General features: G+C 38.1%; 1 protein-coding gene across 1 annotated transcript in view; it reads left to right on the forward strand.

The window, feature by feature from the left end:
* Positions 1 to 17,441, forward strand: part of Ccdc178 (coiled-coil domain containing 178) — a 349,165-nt gene that overhangs the window by 126,755 nt on the left and 204,969 nt on the right. Inside the window, exons 14-17 of the mRNA XM_075971135.1 lie at positions 10,554 to 10,616; positions 11,637 to 11,798; positions 13,245 to 13,358; positions 15,484 to 15,629. Of these exons, the coding sequence (XP_075827250.1) occupies positions 10,554 to 10,616; positions 11,637 to 11,798; positions 13,245 to 13,358; positions 15,484 to 15,629 (485 nt within the window). The remainder of the gene's footprint in view (positions 1 to 10,553; positions 10,617 to 11,636; positions 11,799 to 13,244; positions 13,359 to 15,483; positions 15,630 to 17,441) is intronic.

A 17,441-nucleotide genomic window follows, 5' to 3' on the forward strand; every position in this document is an offset into this window, starting at 1 on the left:
ATGCAGCCCACTCCCTTGTAGGTAGTAGGTAATCAGCTGCATATTTCGAGACAGTGTGCATCACTTCTCAGCAGACATTGGTTCAAAGTCTATTAATGGTTCGGAGTTGAACACTCTATTGACACCGTTGTGACAGAGTAGTTTTCTGGGCTCTCGTTTGCTTTCCAGTGACTTTACAACGTGAAGAACACATGGACTGATTGGGAGGTGGCTTAGAGGCACCTTCTGGGAGAAGACAGGCTTCCTTTGGCTCCCCCTACCTCCTTTCTCCATGAAGTGCTGCCTCACTCCCAGGGCTACTTTGTCTGTCTTTCCATCATAGCCCTGGTCCCCATATCTAAAGGGAAAAAGTACCTTGCAAGTCGGTATCTCCACCCATGCTCAAGGTACTTATTACAAATGAAAGTCTATGGGGTTGTGACATTTTAATGGACTCCTAGTACCTTGTAATCCAAGAAATTCTAAAACTATGCTTTTTATTTTGAAAGAATCCAAAACAGCTGGGTTTCCGAACATAGACAACAAAGTAATATATCTGCTACTCACAATCTCATTTGCTTTCGTAAGTTATCCTTCTGCAGAGTACTGTTGTAGGCACAGAGATGCAAATGGGAGAAAGACACCAAGGAGCTTAGTGCCAAATGTTCTAGAGTACTCGTGTCTGTGTCCAGCAGTCCTTGATGCTCATACTTGTTTGAAGACAAGAATTATTTTTATTTTCTTAAAAAAAAAACAAACTAGGAGCTGGAGAAATTGCTCAGCGGTTAAGAGCACTGACTGCTCTTCCAGAGGACCAGGGTTCAATTCCTAGCACCCACATAGCAGCTCACAACTGTCTGAAAATCCAGTTCCAGGGGATCTGACACCTTCACACCAATGCACATAAAATAAAGATAAATAAATCATAAAAAATAAAAAAATTTAAAAAGTAAACTTTAAAAAAAACTACCTTTTTTCATTGTACATACCAATCCAAGTTCCCACTCTCTTCCTCCTATTCCCTCCACTCACCACTCCCTACCCCCATCCACTCCACAGAGAAGGTAAGGCACATTGCTTTGGGGAAGGTCCAAAGCCCTCCCTACTATATCTAGGCTGAGAAAGGTATCCACCCAAACAGAATAGGTTCCCCAAAAGCCAGTACAAGCAGTAGGGATAAATCCTGGTGCCACTGCCAGTGGCTCCTCAGTCTGCCCCAGCCATGCATCTGTCAACCTCAGTCAGAGAGACTAGTTTGGACCTATGCTTGTTCCTTCTCTGTCCAGTTGGAGTTGGTGAACTCCCATTAGCTCATGTAGACTGTTTCAGTGGCTGTCCCCATCATGGTTTTGACCTCTTTATTCATATTCTCACTCCTGCCACTTTTCAACTGGACTTTGAGATCTCAGTCTACTGTTCCCATGTGGGTCTCTGTCTCTGTTTCCATCAGTTGCTGGATGAAGGTTCTGTGGTGATATTTAAGATATTCATCAGTCTGACTACAGGGCAAGGCCAGTTCTGGCACCCTCTCCTCTATTGCTTAGGGTCTCAGCTGGGGTCATCTTTGTGGATTCCTGGGGTTGGTTGATTCCCAATTTTCTCAGAAACCGCAATACTGATTTCCAGTGTGGTAACACAAGTTTACATTTCAACCAGAAATGGAGGAGTGTTTCCCTTGCTCCACATCCTCTCCAGCATAAGCTATCATTGATATTTTTGACCTTAGCCATTCTGACTGGTGTAAAATGGTATCTCGAAGTTCTTTTGATTTGCATTTCCCTGATGGCTAAGGATGTTAAACATTTCCTTAAGTGTCTTCCAGCCATTTGAGATTCTTCTGTTGAGAATTCTCTGTATAGTTTTGTACCCCAGTTTTTAATTGAATTATTTGAAATTTTGATTTCTAATTTCTTGAGTTATTTATATGTTTTGGAGATTAGTCCTTTGTCTGATGTGGGGTTGGTGAAGATCTTTTCCCATTCAGTGGGCTGCCTTATTGATTATGTCCTTTGCTTTACAGAAGCTTCTCAGTTTCAGGATGTCCCATTTATTTATTGTTGCTCTCAGTTCCTGTGCTATTAGGATTATATTTAGAAAGTAGTCTCCTGTGCCCATGGATTGAAGGCTATTTCTCTTCTATCAGGTTCAGTGTGGTCAGATTTATATTGAGGTCTTCAGTTCATTTGGACTTGAGTTTTGTACATGGAGATAGATATGAACTTACTTTCATTCTTCTGCATGTTGACATCCAGTTATGCCAGCACCATTTGTTGAAGACCCTTTCTTTGTTCCATTTTGTACTTTCAGTTTCTTTGTCAAAAATCAACTGTTCATAGGTATGTGGATTAATATCTGGGTCTTTGATTCAATTCCAGTGGTCAACCTCTCTGTTTTTATGCCAATACCAAGCTGTTTTCATTATTGTAGCTCAATAATAGAGCTTGATGTCAGGGATGATGATGCCTCCAGAAGTTCCTTTATTGTACAGGATTGTTTTGGCTATCATGGGTTTTTTGTTTTTCGATGTGAAGTTTATTATTCTTTCAAGGTCTGTGAAGAATTGTGTTGGGATTTTGATGGGGATTGCATTGAATCTATAGACTGCTTTTGGTAGGATTGCCATTTTTATTATGTTGATCCTACTTATCCAAGAACATGAGAGATCTGTTGATTTTCTGGTATCTCCTTCAATTTCTTTCTTCAAAGACACAAAGTTCTTATCAAATAGGTCTTTAATTTATTTGGTTAGTATCACCGCAAGGTCTTTTATATAATTTGTGGCTATTGTGAAAGGTGATGTTTCTCTGATTTCCCTCTCAGCTTCTTTATCATTTGTATATAGGAGGGCTACTAATTTTCTTGAGTTGATCTTGTATCATGCCACATTACTGAAGATATTTATCAACTGTAGGAGTTCTTTGATAGAGTTTTTGAGGTCACTTATATATACTATCATATCATCTGCAAATAATGAAGGATTGATTTCTTCCTTTCCAATTTGAATACACTTGATCTCCTTTTGTTGTCCTATTGCTGTAGCCAGAACTTCAAGAATTATGTTGACTAGATATGGAGAGAGTGGACAGCCTTATCTTGTTCCAGATTTTAGTGGAATTGCTTTGAGCTTCTCTTCATTTAATTTGATCTTGGCTGACAGCTGCCATACACACACACACACACACACACACACACACACACACACACACAAGTATGTTTCTTGTATCCATGATCTCTCCAAGACCTTTATCATGAAGGGGTGTTGGATTTTGTTGAATGCTTTTTCAGCATCTAATGTGATGACCATATTTTTTCTTTCAGTATATTTATATGATAGATTAAATTGATAGATTGTTCATATGTTAAACCATCCCTGCATCTCTGGGATGAAGTTGACTTGAACATGGTGGATTTTTTTGTGTTATTTTCTTGGATTATGTTTGTTAGTAATTTATTATTTTTGCATCTATGTTCATGAGTGTGATTGGTCTGTAATTCTCTTTCTTGGTGGAGTCTTTGTGTGGTTTTCTTATGAGGATAACTGTAGCCTCATAAATAGAGTTTGGCAATGTTTCTTCTGTTTCTATTATGTGGAATACTTTGAGAATTTGAAGATTATAGGTATTAGCTCTTCTTAGAAGTTCTGGTAGAATTATGCACTAAAACCATCAAGCCCTGGACTTTTTGTTGTTGTTGTTGTTGTTGGGAGGCTTTTGATGACAGATTTATTTCTTGCAGTTTATAGGTCTATTTAAATTGTTCACCTAGTCTTGATTTAATTTTAGGATATGGTATCTATCCAGAAAATTGTCCATTTCTTTTCCAATTTTGTGGAGTGCAGGATTTTGTAGTATGACTAATGATTCTCTGGATTGCCTCAATGTTGTTGTTACATTACCCTTTTCATTTCCGACTTTGTTAATTTGGATATTTTCTCTGTCTTTTGATTGTTTGGATAAAGGTTAGTCTATCTTGTTGATTTTCTCAAAGAACCAGCTCTTTGTTTCATTGATTCTTTGTAATTTTTTTGTTTCTATTTTATTGATTTCAGCCCTCAATTTGATTATTTTCTGTCTTCTACTTTTCCTGTGTGAGTCTGCTTCTTTTGTTCTGGAGCTTTCAGGTGTGTTGTTAAGTCACTAGTGTGAGCTTTCTCCGTTTTATTTATGTTGGCACTTAGTGCTGTGAACTTCCCTCTTAGCAATGCTTTCAGAGTGTCCTATAGGTATGAGTAGGCTGTGCCTTCATTTCCATTGAATTCTAGGAAGTCTTTAATTTCTTTCTTATTTCTTCCCTTATCCAAGGGTGGTTCAAAAATTCAATTTCCATGAGTTTGTATGCTTTCTACGAGTAGTGTTGCGGTTAAATTCTAACTCTAAACCATGGTGATCTAATAAGAAGGGTGTTACTGCATTTTTTTTTTATCTGTAGAGGTTTACTTTGATACCAAGTATGTGGTCAGTTTTAGAGAAGGTTCCATGAGGTGCTGAGAAGAAGGTATATTCTTTTGTGTTTGGGTGGGATGTTCTGTAGGTGCCTGTTAAGTCCATTTGAGTAATGACATCTGTTAGTTCTCTTATTTCTTTGTTAAATTTCTGTCTTGTTGACCTGTCCATTGGGAAGATTGTGGTATTGAAGTCTCCTACTATTAGTGTGAGAAGTTTGATGTACAATTTAAGCTTTAGTAATGTTTCTTTTACATATGTGGGTGCTCTTATATTAGGGGCATAGATTTTCAGGATTGAGACTTCATCTTCATAGATTGTTCCTGTTATGAGTATAAAGTGTCCTCCTTCTCTTCTGACTGATTTTAGTTTGAAGTGTACCAGATTTCCTGAATGTTTTGTGTTAAGAATTTGTTAGATTTATTTAATGTTTTTTTGACTGGTGAGTCTATTACCCCTATAGTATCTGCAACACCTGAGATTCTCTCTTCCATCTCTTGCATTCTGTCAGTTATGCTTGCCTCTGTAGTTCCTGTTTGTTTACCCAGATTTTCCATATCCAGAATTCCCTCAGTTTGTGTTTTCTTTATTGCCTCTACTTCAGTCTTCAAGTCTTGAGCTGTTTTAACTGTTTGTTTCACCTGTTTGATTGTTTTTTTTTTTATTGGTTTTCTTTCTTTTTTTTTTTTTTTTTTTGATTTTTCGAGACAGGGTTTCTCTGTAGCTTTGGTTCCTGTCCTGGAACTAGCTCTTGTAGACCAGGCTGGCCTCGAACTCCCAGAGATCCGCCTGCCTCTGCCTCCCGAGTGCTGGGATTAAAGGCGTGCGCCACCACCGCCCGGCTATTGGTTTTCTTGTATTTATTTGAGAGATTATTGATTTTTTCCCTTTTTTGCCTTTTTCTCCATTTCTTTGAGTTTTTCATTTCCTCTTTAAAGGTCTTCACTATCTTCATAAAGTTACATTTAAAATCATTTTCTTCTACTTCTAGGTTAGGATGATCAAGTCTTCCTTTGTATGACCACTGGGTTCTGGTGTTACCATGTTGCTTTTTAGGTTGTTTGATGAATTTTGCATTGGTACCTACCCATCTCTTCCTACTATTGGTGCTGGCAGTGTCTTTGCCTCTTGGTCCAATCCTTGCCGTGGCTGTCTGTGTCTTTGGGAGCTGTTCTTAGTCTGCTCTGTACTGTCACTGTCTGTGTCTCCGTGAGCCACTGAGGTCTCTCTTACCCTGTTCTCTTGGTCTGCTCTCCTGGTTCGCTCTCTTGGTCCACTCTGTACAGTCACAGCTTGCGTTTTAGAGTTTCTCTCTTGGTGATCTCTCTTGGTCTTGGTCTTCTCTGTGTAGTTGCAGCTTGTGTTTCAGCGTTCCTCTGAGGTTGCAAGGGGAGTTGGAGAGTTTGTGGATGGAGCTGGACTTGTAGCTTTGAGGGTCTGATAGATGGGGTCGGGGTATTGGAGCAACCTACCTGCAGGAAACTCACCTGCTGTCTGGCTATAGAAGCCAAGGCAGGTGGGGGAGGGTCCAGGGTTTTGCCCCCTATGGAGGGCCTAGAGAGTGTGGTGTCCTGCTGGGTGGCTGTTCACTCACCTCTTGGTCCTCTCTGTTTTGTAGTAAGCTGTGTTTCAGAGTTCCATCGAGGTTTAAAAAGGATAGGTGAGTTTTCTGATAACAAGAATTACATGGCTTCAAAGACCTCAGTTTCCTCATCGTTGAAAGTACACAATAGTAGCTAGTATATTTCAGGTTTGGAATGTCCTGTCAAGGTCCCTTTGATAAAGGCTTGGTCTCCAGAATGGCATATATGGGGTGGTAGGGTTATCAAAAGTTAGGACATAGTAGATCTTTGTGTCATTTGAAGTAGCACCCTCCAAGGGGACTGTGGATTCTGGTGTCTCTACTTGTTTCCTGACCATAAAGTGTATGCTTTGGTCAAACCCAAGTTCCTTTCATAAAGTTCCTACTTGTCCTTTCCCAAGAGCCCGGGGTGCATTGATAATTGACTAGAGCTCTGAGATCATGAGCAGAACTGGCCCTCTCCTCCTCATAATTGACCATCTCAAGCTTTTGTTAAGACAGAAGGCTGACAAGCCATAGCTATGTTGCTAAAAAGCTATGAAGATAAGTTTGTACACACATATAGAACACACACACAGATACACACGCACACACACACACACACGAACATCCATCTGCAATATACCATGCCAGTGGACCTCCAGCTTCCTACTCTACACGAGTGGTTCTCAACCTGTGGGGGTTGAATGACCCTTTCATTGGGATCACATATCAGATAGCCTGTTTATCAGATATTTAAATTACAATTCATAGCAGTAGCAAATTTACAGTTATGAAGTAGTGATGAAAATCTTATGGTTGGGGTCACCACAGCATGAGGTTGTAGTTGAGGAAGGTTGAGAACCACTGCTCTACACAGTTCCAATGCGCACAAGTTTTAGTGAACTTCCAGCCACTCAATTAAGCCAGGATTTTGTGCATAAAACACATGCAAAGGGGTAGGATACAGTACATCCTCAAAAATTATACCTAATAAATATTAAAACAACAAAGCATTTTACAAATGCTGCAGCTCTCTGCCATCCCCCCGCTCCTGCCTTTGAGTCTTCCCAGTGATGGTGCAATAAAAGTTTGAGTAAGCTGGACTTAGTGTTAATTCTGACTTTTAATATATTAAATCTGTGCTCATTTCCTCCTTGTTCTTTCCTTACCAGCTGCATGATTCATGCTGTGTAATTACAAGAGGACCTCTGCAGAGCTCATAACTTTGAGGCATGTTTCGTTTCATAGCCCACTATGGGGTAACAAGCAAACTGACACCTCTTCACCCCAAGTCTCAGCTCCAACACTCTGCAGCCTCTAGCATAGGCTCACGAACCACATAATTCCAAGACAGATTCTTGCCAAGAGTGCATGGTAAGGCTGACTCCTGCAAGGAGGGCAAGAGAGAACTGGTAGCTCTACATCAACCTGCCTGTCACACTCGGTAGGGTCCTAAGAATCTAGAAGTCATTAGAAGGCCAGACCACTAAGATCAAGTCCCTTAGATCCACCAGGTTGTCTGAATTAGCATTCCAAGTCAACTAGCTATGGGCAAAGCCTTTGAGTGGGCAAGCTGCCAGCTTTGTGTTTGTAAAATTTAAGTATTTGTCTCAATTTTCTGATGTGAAAAACAAGCAAAACCAGGTAAGAGTTGCCATTTTAAATATTTAATTATGAAGGTAAAGTAAGATGAGCACACACAATAGGCATGTTCCTATTTAAGCTCTCTCTCCATAGCTCCAGTGAGATTTTCTTATTGAGTGCACTATTTCTCCATCCCACTCCTTTGTGATACCCTATCGCCTGATCATCAGAGGATTCTCTTGTCTCATTTGTCTTTTGTGTCCCTTTGAAGAATAGTAGCAGTCCCCCTAGGAAGCATCCAGCCTCTAGGTTATTGTGAGGGGCCCTGTGGTCCAGTTGTTATTATTATTATTATTATAATTAGTAGTAGTAGTAGTAGTAGTGTGTAAAAAGAATGAAGGCCCAGAAAGCCCTTAGGCAATGTAGCTAGTAACATTCTTATAGCCTTGGGTCTGGGAAAGTGAACACCCTAGGTGTTCTCCCTCAGGAAGACTAGTCTGAACAGCAGAGGCTGAAAGTATAATCAAAAGCAAAAGAAACTTGCAGGACTGTTGATTCCTCCTCTGGTAATAGGGTTTGCACGTTTTGTATAGATAGCTATTTCAAATGATAATATGTCTTTCTTCTATAATTTTTTTCTCCTGTACATGCATATGCACATGTCTACAGGTTCCTGTGTGTGTGTGTGTGTGTGTGTAGAGGCAGTGTGTGTGTATTTGTATATATGGAGGCCATGTGTGTGCATGTGTGTACACGGAGGTCATGTGTGTGCACGTGTGTATATGGAGGCCTAGGTTGTTGTTTTCATGAGCCTTATCTTGTGAGACAGCATCTCTCACAAGCTTGGGGCTTGCCAAGCAGGCTAGCCTGGCTGGCCATCAAGTTGCAAGATCTACCTGTCTCCTCCTCCACATCACTGGAATTACAAGCATGCACCACCATACCTAACATTTTACCTGGCACCCAGGGACTGAACTTGGTTCCTCATTCTTACATTCAGTCTTTACTCATTGAGCTATTATGTCCCTAGTACTTCCTTCGTAGGCAGATATTGCACTTTCATTTCCTGACCACCCAAACCTGAATAATCACACAGAAACTTAACTTATTGCAATACAGTTTGACCAATGGCTTAGACGTACTTCTAGTTAGCTCTTACATCTTAAACTAAACCATTTCTATTAATCCAGGCATCACCACAAAGCTGTGGACTACTGGTAAGGTTCCTGCATCTATCTTGTTCAACAGCTATATAGCATCTCCTTGACTCAGCCTAATCTTTCTCTGTATTTCTTTTCAGTTTCCCTGCCTGGCTTTACTCTGCTAAGCCATTGGACATAACAGTTTTATTCATTAACCAATAAAAGCATCACATATGCAGAAGGACCTCCTACATCACTCTTCTTTCAATACAGCTGTGTTTACTTACTCTGGTGGTCTCAGACTTCTTGTCTACTTTATCATCTCTCACACACTGCCTCCTTCTTGCTCCTTTGCAGCCACACATTCTTTTCATACAATGTTAACTAATCTGAATGAAGAGGCTTACATTCACAATAAACACTGCTTTATTCCCTCAGGAATTGACAACTTAAAAAGAAACTTTGAAAAATGAATGGATTTTAGGGGAAAAAAAAACCCTAATCCATCCAGATTACAGACAGTGATTTAAAAGTACACTTCTTGTTCTTTATTGATTGTTCTGACGGTGAAAGACAAACCTAACCTGGGATTTGTTTCAGTCTTCAGCTCTGTTCATCATTGTCCACCATCATATCGTTCCAACACACGTGTTCACACACACACACACACACACACACACACACACACATACACACACACACACACACACACACACACACACACACACACACACACACACACAATTAGCTCCAAAAATTAGTTCAAAATTTTAAAAGAAAGCTCAAAAGTGATACTGTGGCTTGGAATATAAAATATTTTTCTTCATGTTGCAGGGACATTTTCAATTTTCTTCTCTTTAAATGTTCAATTAATTATGAAACCATATTAAATCATATCATGTAAGCTTAAGCACCTACTTTAACTTTCAATTATAAATTTCATCATTCACATATACATGTTTTATAAAGTTACTGCATTGCTTATCACCCTTCATGTCTTCTGCTCTGGAGCTATGCTTTGTTGTTTCTGCGTTGACCAGTGTGGTGGTTTTATTGTCAACTTGACACAATCTAGAATCGCCTAAAGACTCAGTGAGGGATTGGTGGTCTCCATCAGATTGGCTTGGGTAAATGATCTCAATTCTCAGTGCTGTCTAGGTAGGGGAAGGGTTGGAATCTGAACCTGTAGGTTTGCTTCTCTTTATTGTGTCTGTAGACCTGAAGATATAACCGGGCTTAGCTAGGACAAGGCAGAAAGACCTAGAGAGTGTCCTCCAGTGCTGGTTTGTGTCCACGTGGAATAATTGAGACCATTACCTAGGAAACAATGCAAAACTGCTTCCTTTTTCTTTTGAATACTGTCTTTTGAAGAATTTCTTTTTTGAAAATAGAGAAATTGCTCTAATAAAGTGGAGGATCTAATCATACTGTGCAAGCATCACACCTGATTGTTTTTCTTTCAACATTCAAAGTGTTTATTCTGGAAAGTAATATTAAAAGAAATCCCTTGTTTTCTGGAGGACAGGGATGAATGAGTCAAGGACAGTTTAGATTTTTCTTTGTTTTTGTTTTGTGGGTTTTTTTTTTTTTGTAAGTTTAGGATTGTAAGATATAACCTATATGAAACTGAATCCTGCTCTTTTCTGGTATATAATTTAAATGTTTTACCTCAAATAATATCAAGGCCTTTAAAAAGTAATTATAATATGCAAATCATAGTGACTGCTTTGCTCTTTATCTTGATACAAGTAAACTCTATCTTATATTAGTAACTGCTGCTAAAACTTGTTTCTAAATATCCTGTTAATAAAGTCTGTGTTTGACAACTTCTGTGACACACAGGGTAGAGAGGAGTTCCTGAAGAAGCTCACACGAGCTGAAATGACTACTGGGATGGAGATTCAGGTAATACTAATTTGGCTTCTGCATTTCCTTCTTCCTTTAATTTGCATTTTACTTAGCATTTTAAATTTGCCTGTAATGAGGCATCTTTTGTCACTGCTTGGTTTGCAAGCCAGCACTTTTCTCTCCTTAGCTGATGACAGTTGGCCTCTGTGTACAACTAGACTGTCTGATCATGCATAAAGAAACTGACCTCCCATGCACATATCTCATTTTGTGGCTTAATGGGAATTTCTGCCAGTCTAGTGAAAGGGCATTGGCTCTTATTCCTGACTGTCTAACTCTTTAGTTTGCTTTCTGATGATGTTACGTTTTCTTTACTTTTAGTGTCTCTCACCAGGATTTCTTTATTTAACCCTGAATAAAAAAAAAATGTGCTATGATATTTCTATATAAAAGCTTTGAAATGGAAGCATGATCACTAGCCAAACCAAGTTCCGTTTTTCAATCTTGCTTATCCCTGAGGACTAAGCTTTGATATTCTGATCTATTCCAGAATGCTTCCCCTTAGAAATACATATATAAGAGTTGTAATTGTCATGATAGGAAAATTAAAATCGCAAGTCAAAGAAATCCATATTCATGTGATGGGTGATTTTTTAGCATCCTTAATCGAACTCTATAAAGCAAAGACAAATTTGGAAGTGTCTTCTATGCCTTATTATAGGTATTTTGTCTTTTGGAGGTATCTTTTCTGTCGATATTTACTCAATATTTCCATAGTTAGACAAGTCATTTTGCCCAACAGTTTCTCGTGCCTGCCTTGCTCCTTGGTCGATTTTGTCTTACATTTCAAGAATTAGATACATTCTAGCGTGTGTCATCAGCATGCTCTTGGTCTTTGTTGTCTATTTGATTTTTCTCTCACGTTTGTTCAACAGCTGCATGCTGTTTAAAATACCGCATTCTCACCCCTTACTTTTTCGTGTAGTCTTTGATTTTAGTAACAACAACACTAAATTTGTCTTAATAAATACATGTGTCATTAACACCGAATGAATGATTTGCAATCTTGACTGGCAGAAAATCTTATTTTCCATTGAAGAAATGCAGTACTTGGAGATGCAGGAGTATATAAGAAGAAAAGCCCTCTATAGTACGGCACTGACAGAAGTCCAGCTGTCACTGCGCCAGATAGAAGCAGATGTTGTACGAATCAGAATTCTCCACCGTCAACACTCGGCAGTAAGCATTCACAATAATTCAGGACATAGACAGTAATTCACAACTAATAGTTAATTTTCAGGGATATTTAGGTTGCTAAGTAATGTATGTGAAAATACGATATAGAAATTTATGGTTTCTTATTGGGAAATCACACGCCCTCCAAGTTGCTCTTTCATGCCATTGATTCACTGAAGAACTCTACAACCCTCTAGTCTGCCTTACTTAGGGCAATCCATCCTGAACTGAGTGACCAGGGACTTGCCTGGTGAGACTGCCCAGCAAGAGCACTCAGTTCGGTCTCCACTGCTTCTGAATGGGATGCTAAGCATTATGTTGACTCAAATATAAAATATGAGGCACCTTGACATTTTCTAGGTAAGTTTTTGGTGAAAGTTAAGACAGCTAGTGTGAAAAATAAAGCTAATGTGAGTAAAATATTTTCAAAACTACACATTCCTGTCAGTAACTGATATTACTGGCCCTTCCTCCCAAAAAAAATCATGAACAAATATGTGTGCATCCTGTCATTTATCTTTCAGAGAAGTGGAGGGCGTGTCAGTAGAGATACATTCTTGTCTTTCCCTGTACGGAGGACACACATATACTTGGGGCGATTTGCCAACATTGTTGGGCTTTTTTAAAATACTTTTTGCAAATGATGGTCTGACTTTGGTTATTAATAATTTTCAAAATGCTTTGGTTTCTAAACTGTGAGTTATAAGGAATTACTGCTAAAAATTTATTTTTTGACGTTCAAAGTCTTGCATTATAAACCACAGAAAACTGGAGCCTAACCAGGTTGAGCAAGTGGAGATTTCTAAATGGGATCCTTACATACACATAACAGTACTAAACCTAGAGGGATAACATGGTTTTAATAATTACTCCTTCTAATATTAATGAGTGGGGATTTATTAATTATATTAAGCACCTCAATGTCATTTTCTGAGTATAATAATGACTTCTACCAACAATTGATGACATTTGTTTCCCCTTAATATTCTAATAGTCTAGCTTTATATGTTCTTGTTGTTCACCAATCAATTCTTATTTTGTGTTTTAAAAAACATTAAATTTTAAGAACTAGCATTTAGCACAAATTCTGGGAAAGTATAAGATTTTGTACATTTTTTTATTTGATAATGGTTTCTGATAATTTGTGTTTAGAGCTTTAATTTTAGCTGAAACATTTTAAATATTATAATGAAATATTTTAATTTCTATGGATATTCATCATGTTTGCTTATTTATTTGAAACAGATTAGACCTTCCATGACTCAGCTAATTTAAACAATGTATTGGGATGAGAGGTGCCACAGTTCAGAACTCACTGGCTGTATACCTTTCCTTTCATACATTAAAATAAACATTGTGATTATTAAGATAACCACTACATACTATTTATCTGAATCAGGGCAATGGGATCACAAATGTTATATAACATAAAATCTGAATGTCCTCTAGATGCTTAATGAGATACGGGGGAGGAAAGAATTTGTAAGACGGAAAGTAGAGGAAACAAAGAAAAACCTACGAAGAAAGAGCAAGAAAAGTCGTAAGGAACTCACACAAACTGAGGTGAAAAATTAAATTTTCAACTTATAATTTCTTATGCCAATGAGAACTCATTAGGCAAATATAATTGTAAAGTGATGCCTTGTGTTAGAATTGCTCTAACTAAATGGTCTCTGCACACACATCACACACATACATGCACACAGACGTGCACACACACACACACACACACACTGCAGCTATATATCCTGTCTTCCCCACTGCTCTAGTCTATAAGGCACATAGCCTTTAGCAGGAAAATAACCCAGAGCAACCCAAAATTCATGCTGGGTTTACGCAGGAATCTGCTGCTCTCTTGGCTCTCCCACTGATCTCTACTTGGAACTTCTAGGAAGCAATGAAGCAAAAGAGAGATGAATGGAGGAAGGAAAGCAAGGCCCATAAGAAGAAGAAGAATGTTGGTACCCTCCCATAATTCCACTCCAGAAAGGGTCTCTGTTGTTGGGGTGTTGGTTGGAGGAACTCGGTGAGCCAGCAAGGTCCTGAGGGCTACACACCTGTGACTGGGACCAATACCTTTTAAATGCCATCCCAGGGGCCAAACTCACTCCTTTCCCTATGTGAGGACACAGCAAGAAGATAGCATCTTTTCAAAAGAATGAGCCCTGAGCAGGCACCTGTTGTAGGAGGAGTGAAGGCCTGCTTTTTGTCTGGGCCACCCGGCTAGCTTACACCCAAAATAACAACCCAGAAACTATATTCATTTAAATACTGTCTGGCCCATTAGTTCTAACCTCTTATTGGCTAACTCTCACATCTTTATTTAACCCACTTCTAATAATCTGTGTAGCACCATGAGGTTGTGCCTTACCAGGAAAGATTCTAACCAATGTCAGTCTCAGGTAGGAGCTTCATGGCTTCTCTCACACACACACTCTTCTCCACAGCATCCTGTTCTGTCTACTCCACCTACTTAAGTGCTGCCCTATCAAAAGGCTAAGGCAGTTTCTTTATTCAACCAACGCAAGCAGCACATAGACAGAAGAACCTCCTACAGGTACCAAACCTGCTTGCCTTCTATTTCTGAACTTCTCAGTCCATTGAATGTGCACTGTTTATACACCACCAATTTCACTCATTTTATTACCCTGACATGGGTGACATGAACAGGAAGAGAGGAAAAAGGAGGGGAGCCAGAGAGAGGAAGGGAGACAGAAAAGAAGGGAAGAGAGGGGAAGGGCAAAAGAAGGTTTTGGCTCGAAATCTAGTAATCTGATTTTCTTTAATTCACAAAGTCATCATTTATCAAAAATATGTTTATTGAATAGAAAGTTTAGTAAGACATATCCTTAATCATTAATAAAAATATTATAATAAAGACATATAATTTGACAATATAGGTTATTATTTTTAAAAGATTAAGATTTATTTAAAATATATAATTGAAAATGTTTCATTTACTAGGAAATTGTTGGTTTTAGAAAGAATCTTCATTTAGATAGCTAAAGCCATTTTTTTTTCCATTCCTCTTGTTTTGGTCATACAAAGACTTAAGTTTAGTCAGCTTTGGCCAGTAATATGGTAATACTCCACTCTGTATTGCCAGCATAAACATCTTAACCCCGTTTTATTCAGTGGTGATAAAAAGGCTTCTTAATTTTACAACCCTTTATTAGAGGTCAACTCACCTAAGAGACACCTCAGCATAGATTTAATTTCCCGGAATCACCCCAGGAAGTTGTGCTAACAAAATGTGGTTTTGTGTTGTTTGAAAGATGAGAGAGCATCTGTGCTTAGCTGACATTCCACACACACCCCTCAAGGGTCATCCTGTGCAGGTGAGAACCAGAGTTATGCGCATGTGTCTTGAGACAGAAAGTTTATGTATTTTAGGACATGTGGCAGGCTGGCATCAACGTGAGTGGGAGATCAAAGAGTAAAGATGTGATTCTAAGCTTAGGAAGCTTGTCTGGTGATGTTAGAACATGTGCTTACACCATGGTCTACCATGCTAAGAAATCATTACTCTTTTATTGTCTGTACAGCCAGCCCTGTCACCATGACGTTTACATTGTTCCCTATGTCACTGCTCTTCTACTGCCTATGTAGCTTGGGTAGCCATGTCTCTAAATCCCAAAGTGTTGAAAAGAAATCTTTGAAACATTTTTTTTCTTTTTTTTTTTTTTAGGGAAAACGTTCACTGATTTATCAAGAAATAGAGGAAACTAAACATAAAACAATTGTTTTCAATGCAAAAAGCAAAGAACTGGGTAAAGAGATAAAAACAATGAAACTGGAAAAAGTAAATTATGAAGATAGACTTGAAAAGCTGAAGTAAGTTTTGCAAAATAAGAATCATATTTACTCTATGATTAATAAAATCAGATTTTTATATTTAAAATATGTTATTAAGATGGTTCGTATTTTGAATTTTATCTGAAGTAGGTGATAAAATACCATTTTTAATCATTTTTTATTTATTTGTGTATAATTACAAGTTGCTTTCCTTCTTTATTTCTCCCCTGGGTTTATTTTTTGGTGGTATTTCTCTTTTTCCACATATGTGAACTTTTCTCTGTTATTAATAATATCGTTTATTAATTCAACACATTGTTAGTATTTGTGAGCCATGTTTAATATTTTATGGCTTCTCTCTAACCTTGCAAGTTACAGTTTTGAGGGAAGAATTTAGAAACAAACATTCTATAGACTCTATCAACTTTTCACATCTCCCTTCTTCAGTGGCTTCTTCATGAGAGCACCTCACCTATCAGGGGTGCTGTCCCTGAAAAGGGTCCTTGGCTCCTAGACGGTGCTCTCAGGCCCACAGGGTGTCCATGTGTCCTCATGCGGAAATCTTACTCTCATCCTGTGTTCATGTTGACTCTGTTTTCTCTTTTGTTAAATATCATAAAATAGGTTTGCATAATGATTGGAGGGTAACTGACAGATCTCATTAGGATGGTGGCTTGATAGCCAACAGAATATTAGCACATTCAGCACATGGCAGTTAATTTGATAAAAGATCAAAAGTGGACCTGCCCTACTATAGGAGAGCCTCTGCCCTCCACACCAAAGCCTGCACTCGTGTCCATGTACGCCACACTCCACACACTCATGCACACACATGTATAAAAATACAAGCAAAGAACAGGTACGTGTAGCCAGAAACAAGATACTCTCTAGTGGACTTAAGTCAGTTCACCTTAGAGGGCTATAGTGATCATGATATGTAGTGGTATATTATTTGTATTTTGATAAACAAATCTTACCTGCAGACCAGAGGCAAAGATAAAGCCAAGAGAGGTCAGGCAACAATGACACACATCTTTAATCCCAGAATTTGGGAGACAGAGTCAGATGGACCTCTGTGAGTTCAAAGCATATATATATATATATATATATATATATATATATATATATATATATATATGATTTAATATATAAACCTAACCCTAATACCGAGCTGGATAACAAGGCTTATATATATAAAGATATAAAACATATTTATATGTAATATATATAATTATATATATTATACGGTCAAAGTATATATAATATAGTTAATAATATATAGTCAAATTATATATATAATTATAGTTTATAGGTTTGATTATTATATTATATTATAACTATAACTATATATAAGTATAACTATATATCTAAACTATATATAACTATAGTTAATATCATTATATTATAACTATAATTATTGCTTGATTACTGTTTTGTCTATGTAATTTTACTATTTTTAAAGTTAAAACCTTCCTTTGTAATTAGACAGAAAGGGGGAGATGATGTGGGATGCCCTTCTGTATATGTGTTGCTTTTACTGGCTGATGAATAAAACTGTTTTGGCCAATGGCTTAGCAGAGTATCCATCTGGGAAATCTGAACAGAGACAAAGAGAGAATGTAGACAGAGTTGAGGAAAGGACAGCCAGCTGCTGAGGAAACAAGACGTGTAGAAAATGAGGTGACTCAACAGTCACATGGCAATACATAGAGAAATAGAAAGGAGTTAATTTAAGATGTAAGAGATAACTAGAAATATGCCTGAGCCATCGGCCAAACAGTCGTGTAATTAATATAGTTTCTGTGTAATTACTCCGGTCTGGGCAGCTTGGAAACAAAAGTGCAGTCTCTG

The sequence above is a fragment of the Microtus pennsylvanicus genome, chromosome 4 (genome assembly GCF_037038515.1).
Source record: "Microtus pennsylvanicus isolate mMicPen1 chromosome 4, mMicPen1.hap1, whole genome shotgun sequence".
NCBI classification, from domain to species: domain Eukaryota; kingdom Metazoa; phylum Chordata; class Mammalia; order Rodentia; family Cricetidae; genus Microtus; species Microtus pennsylvanicus.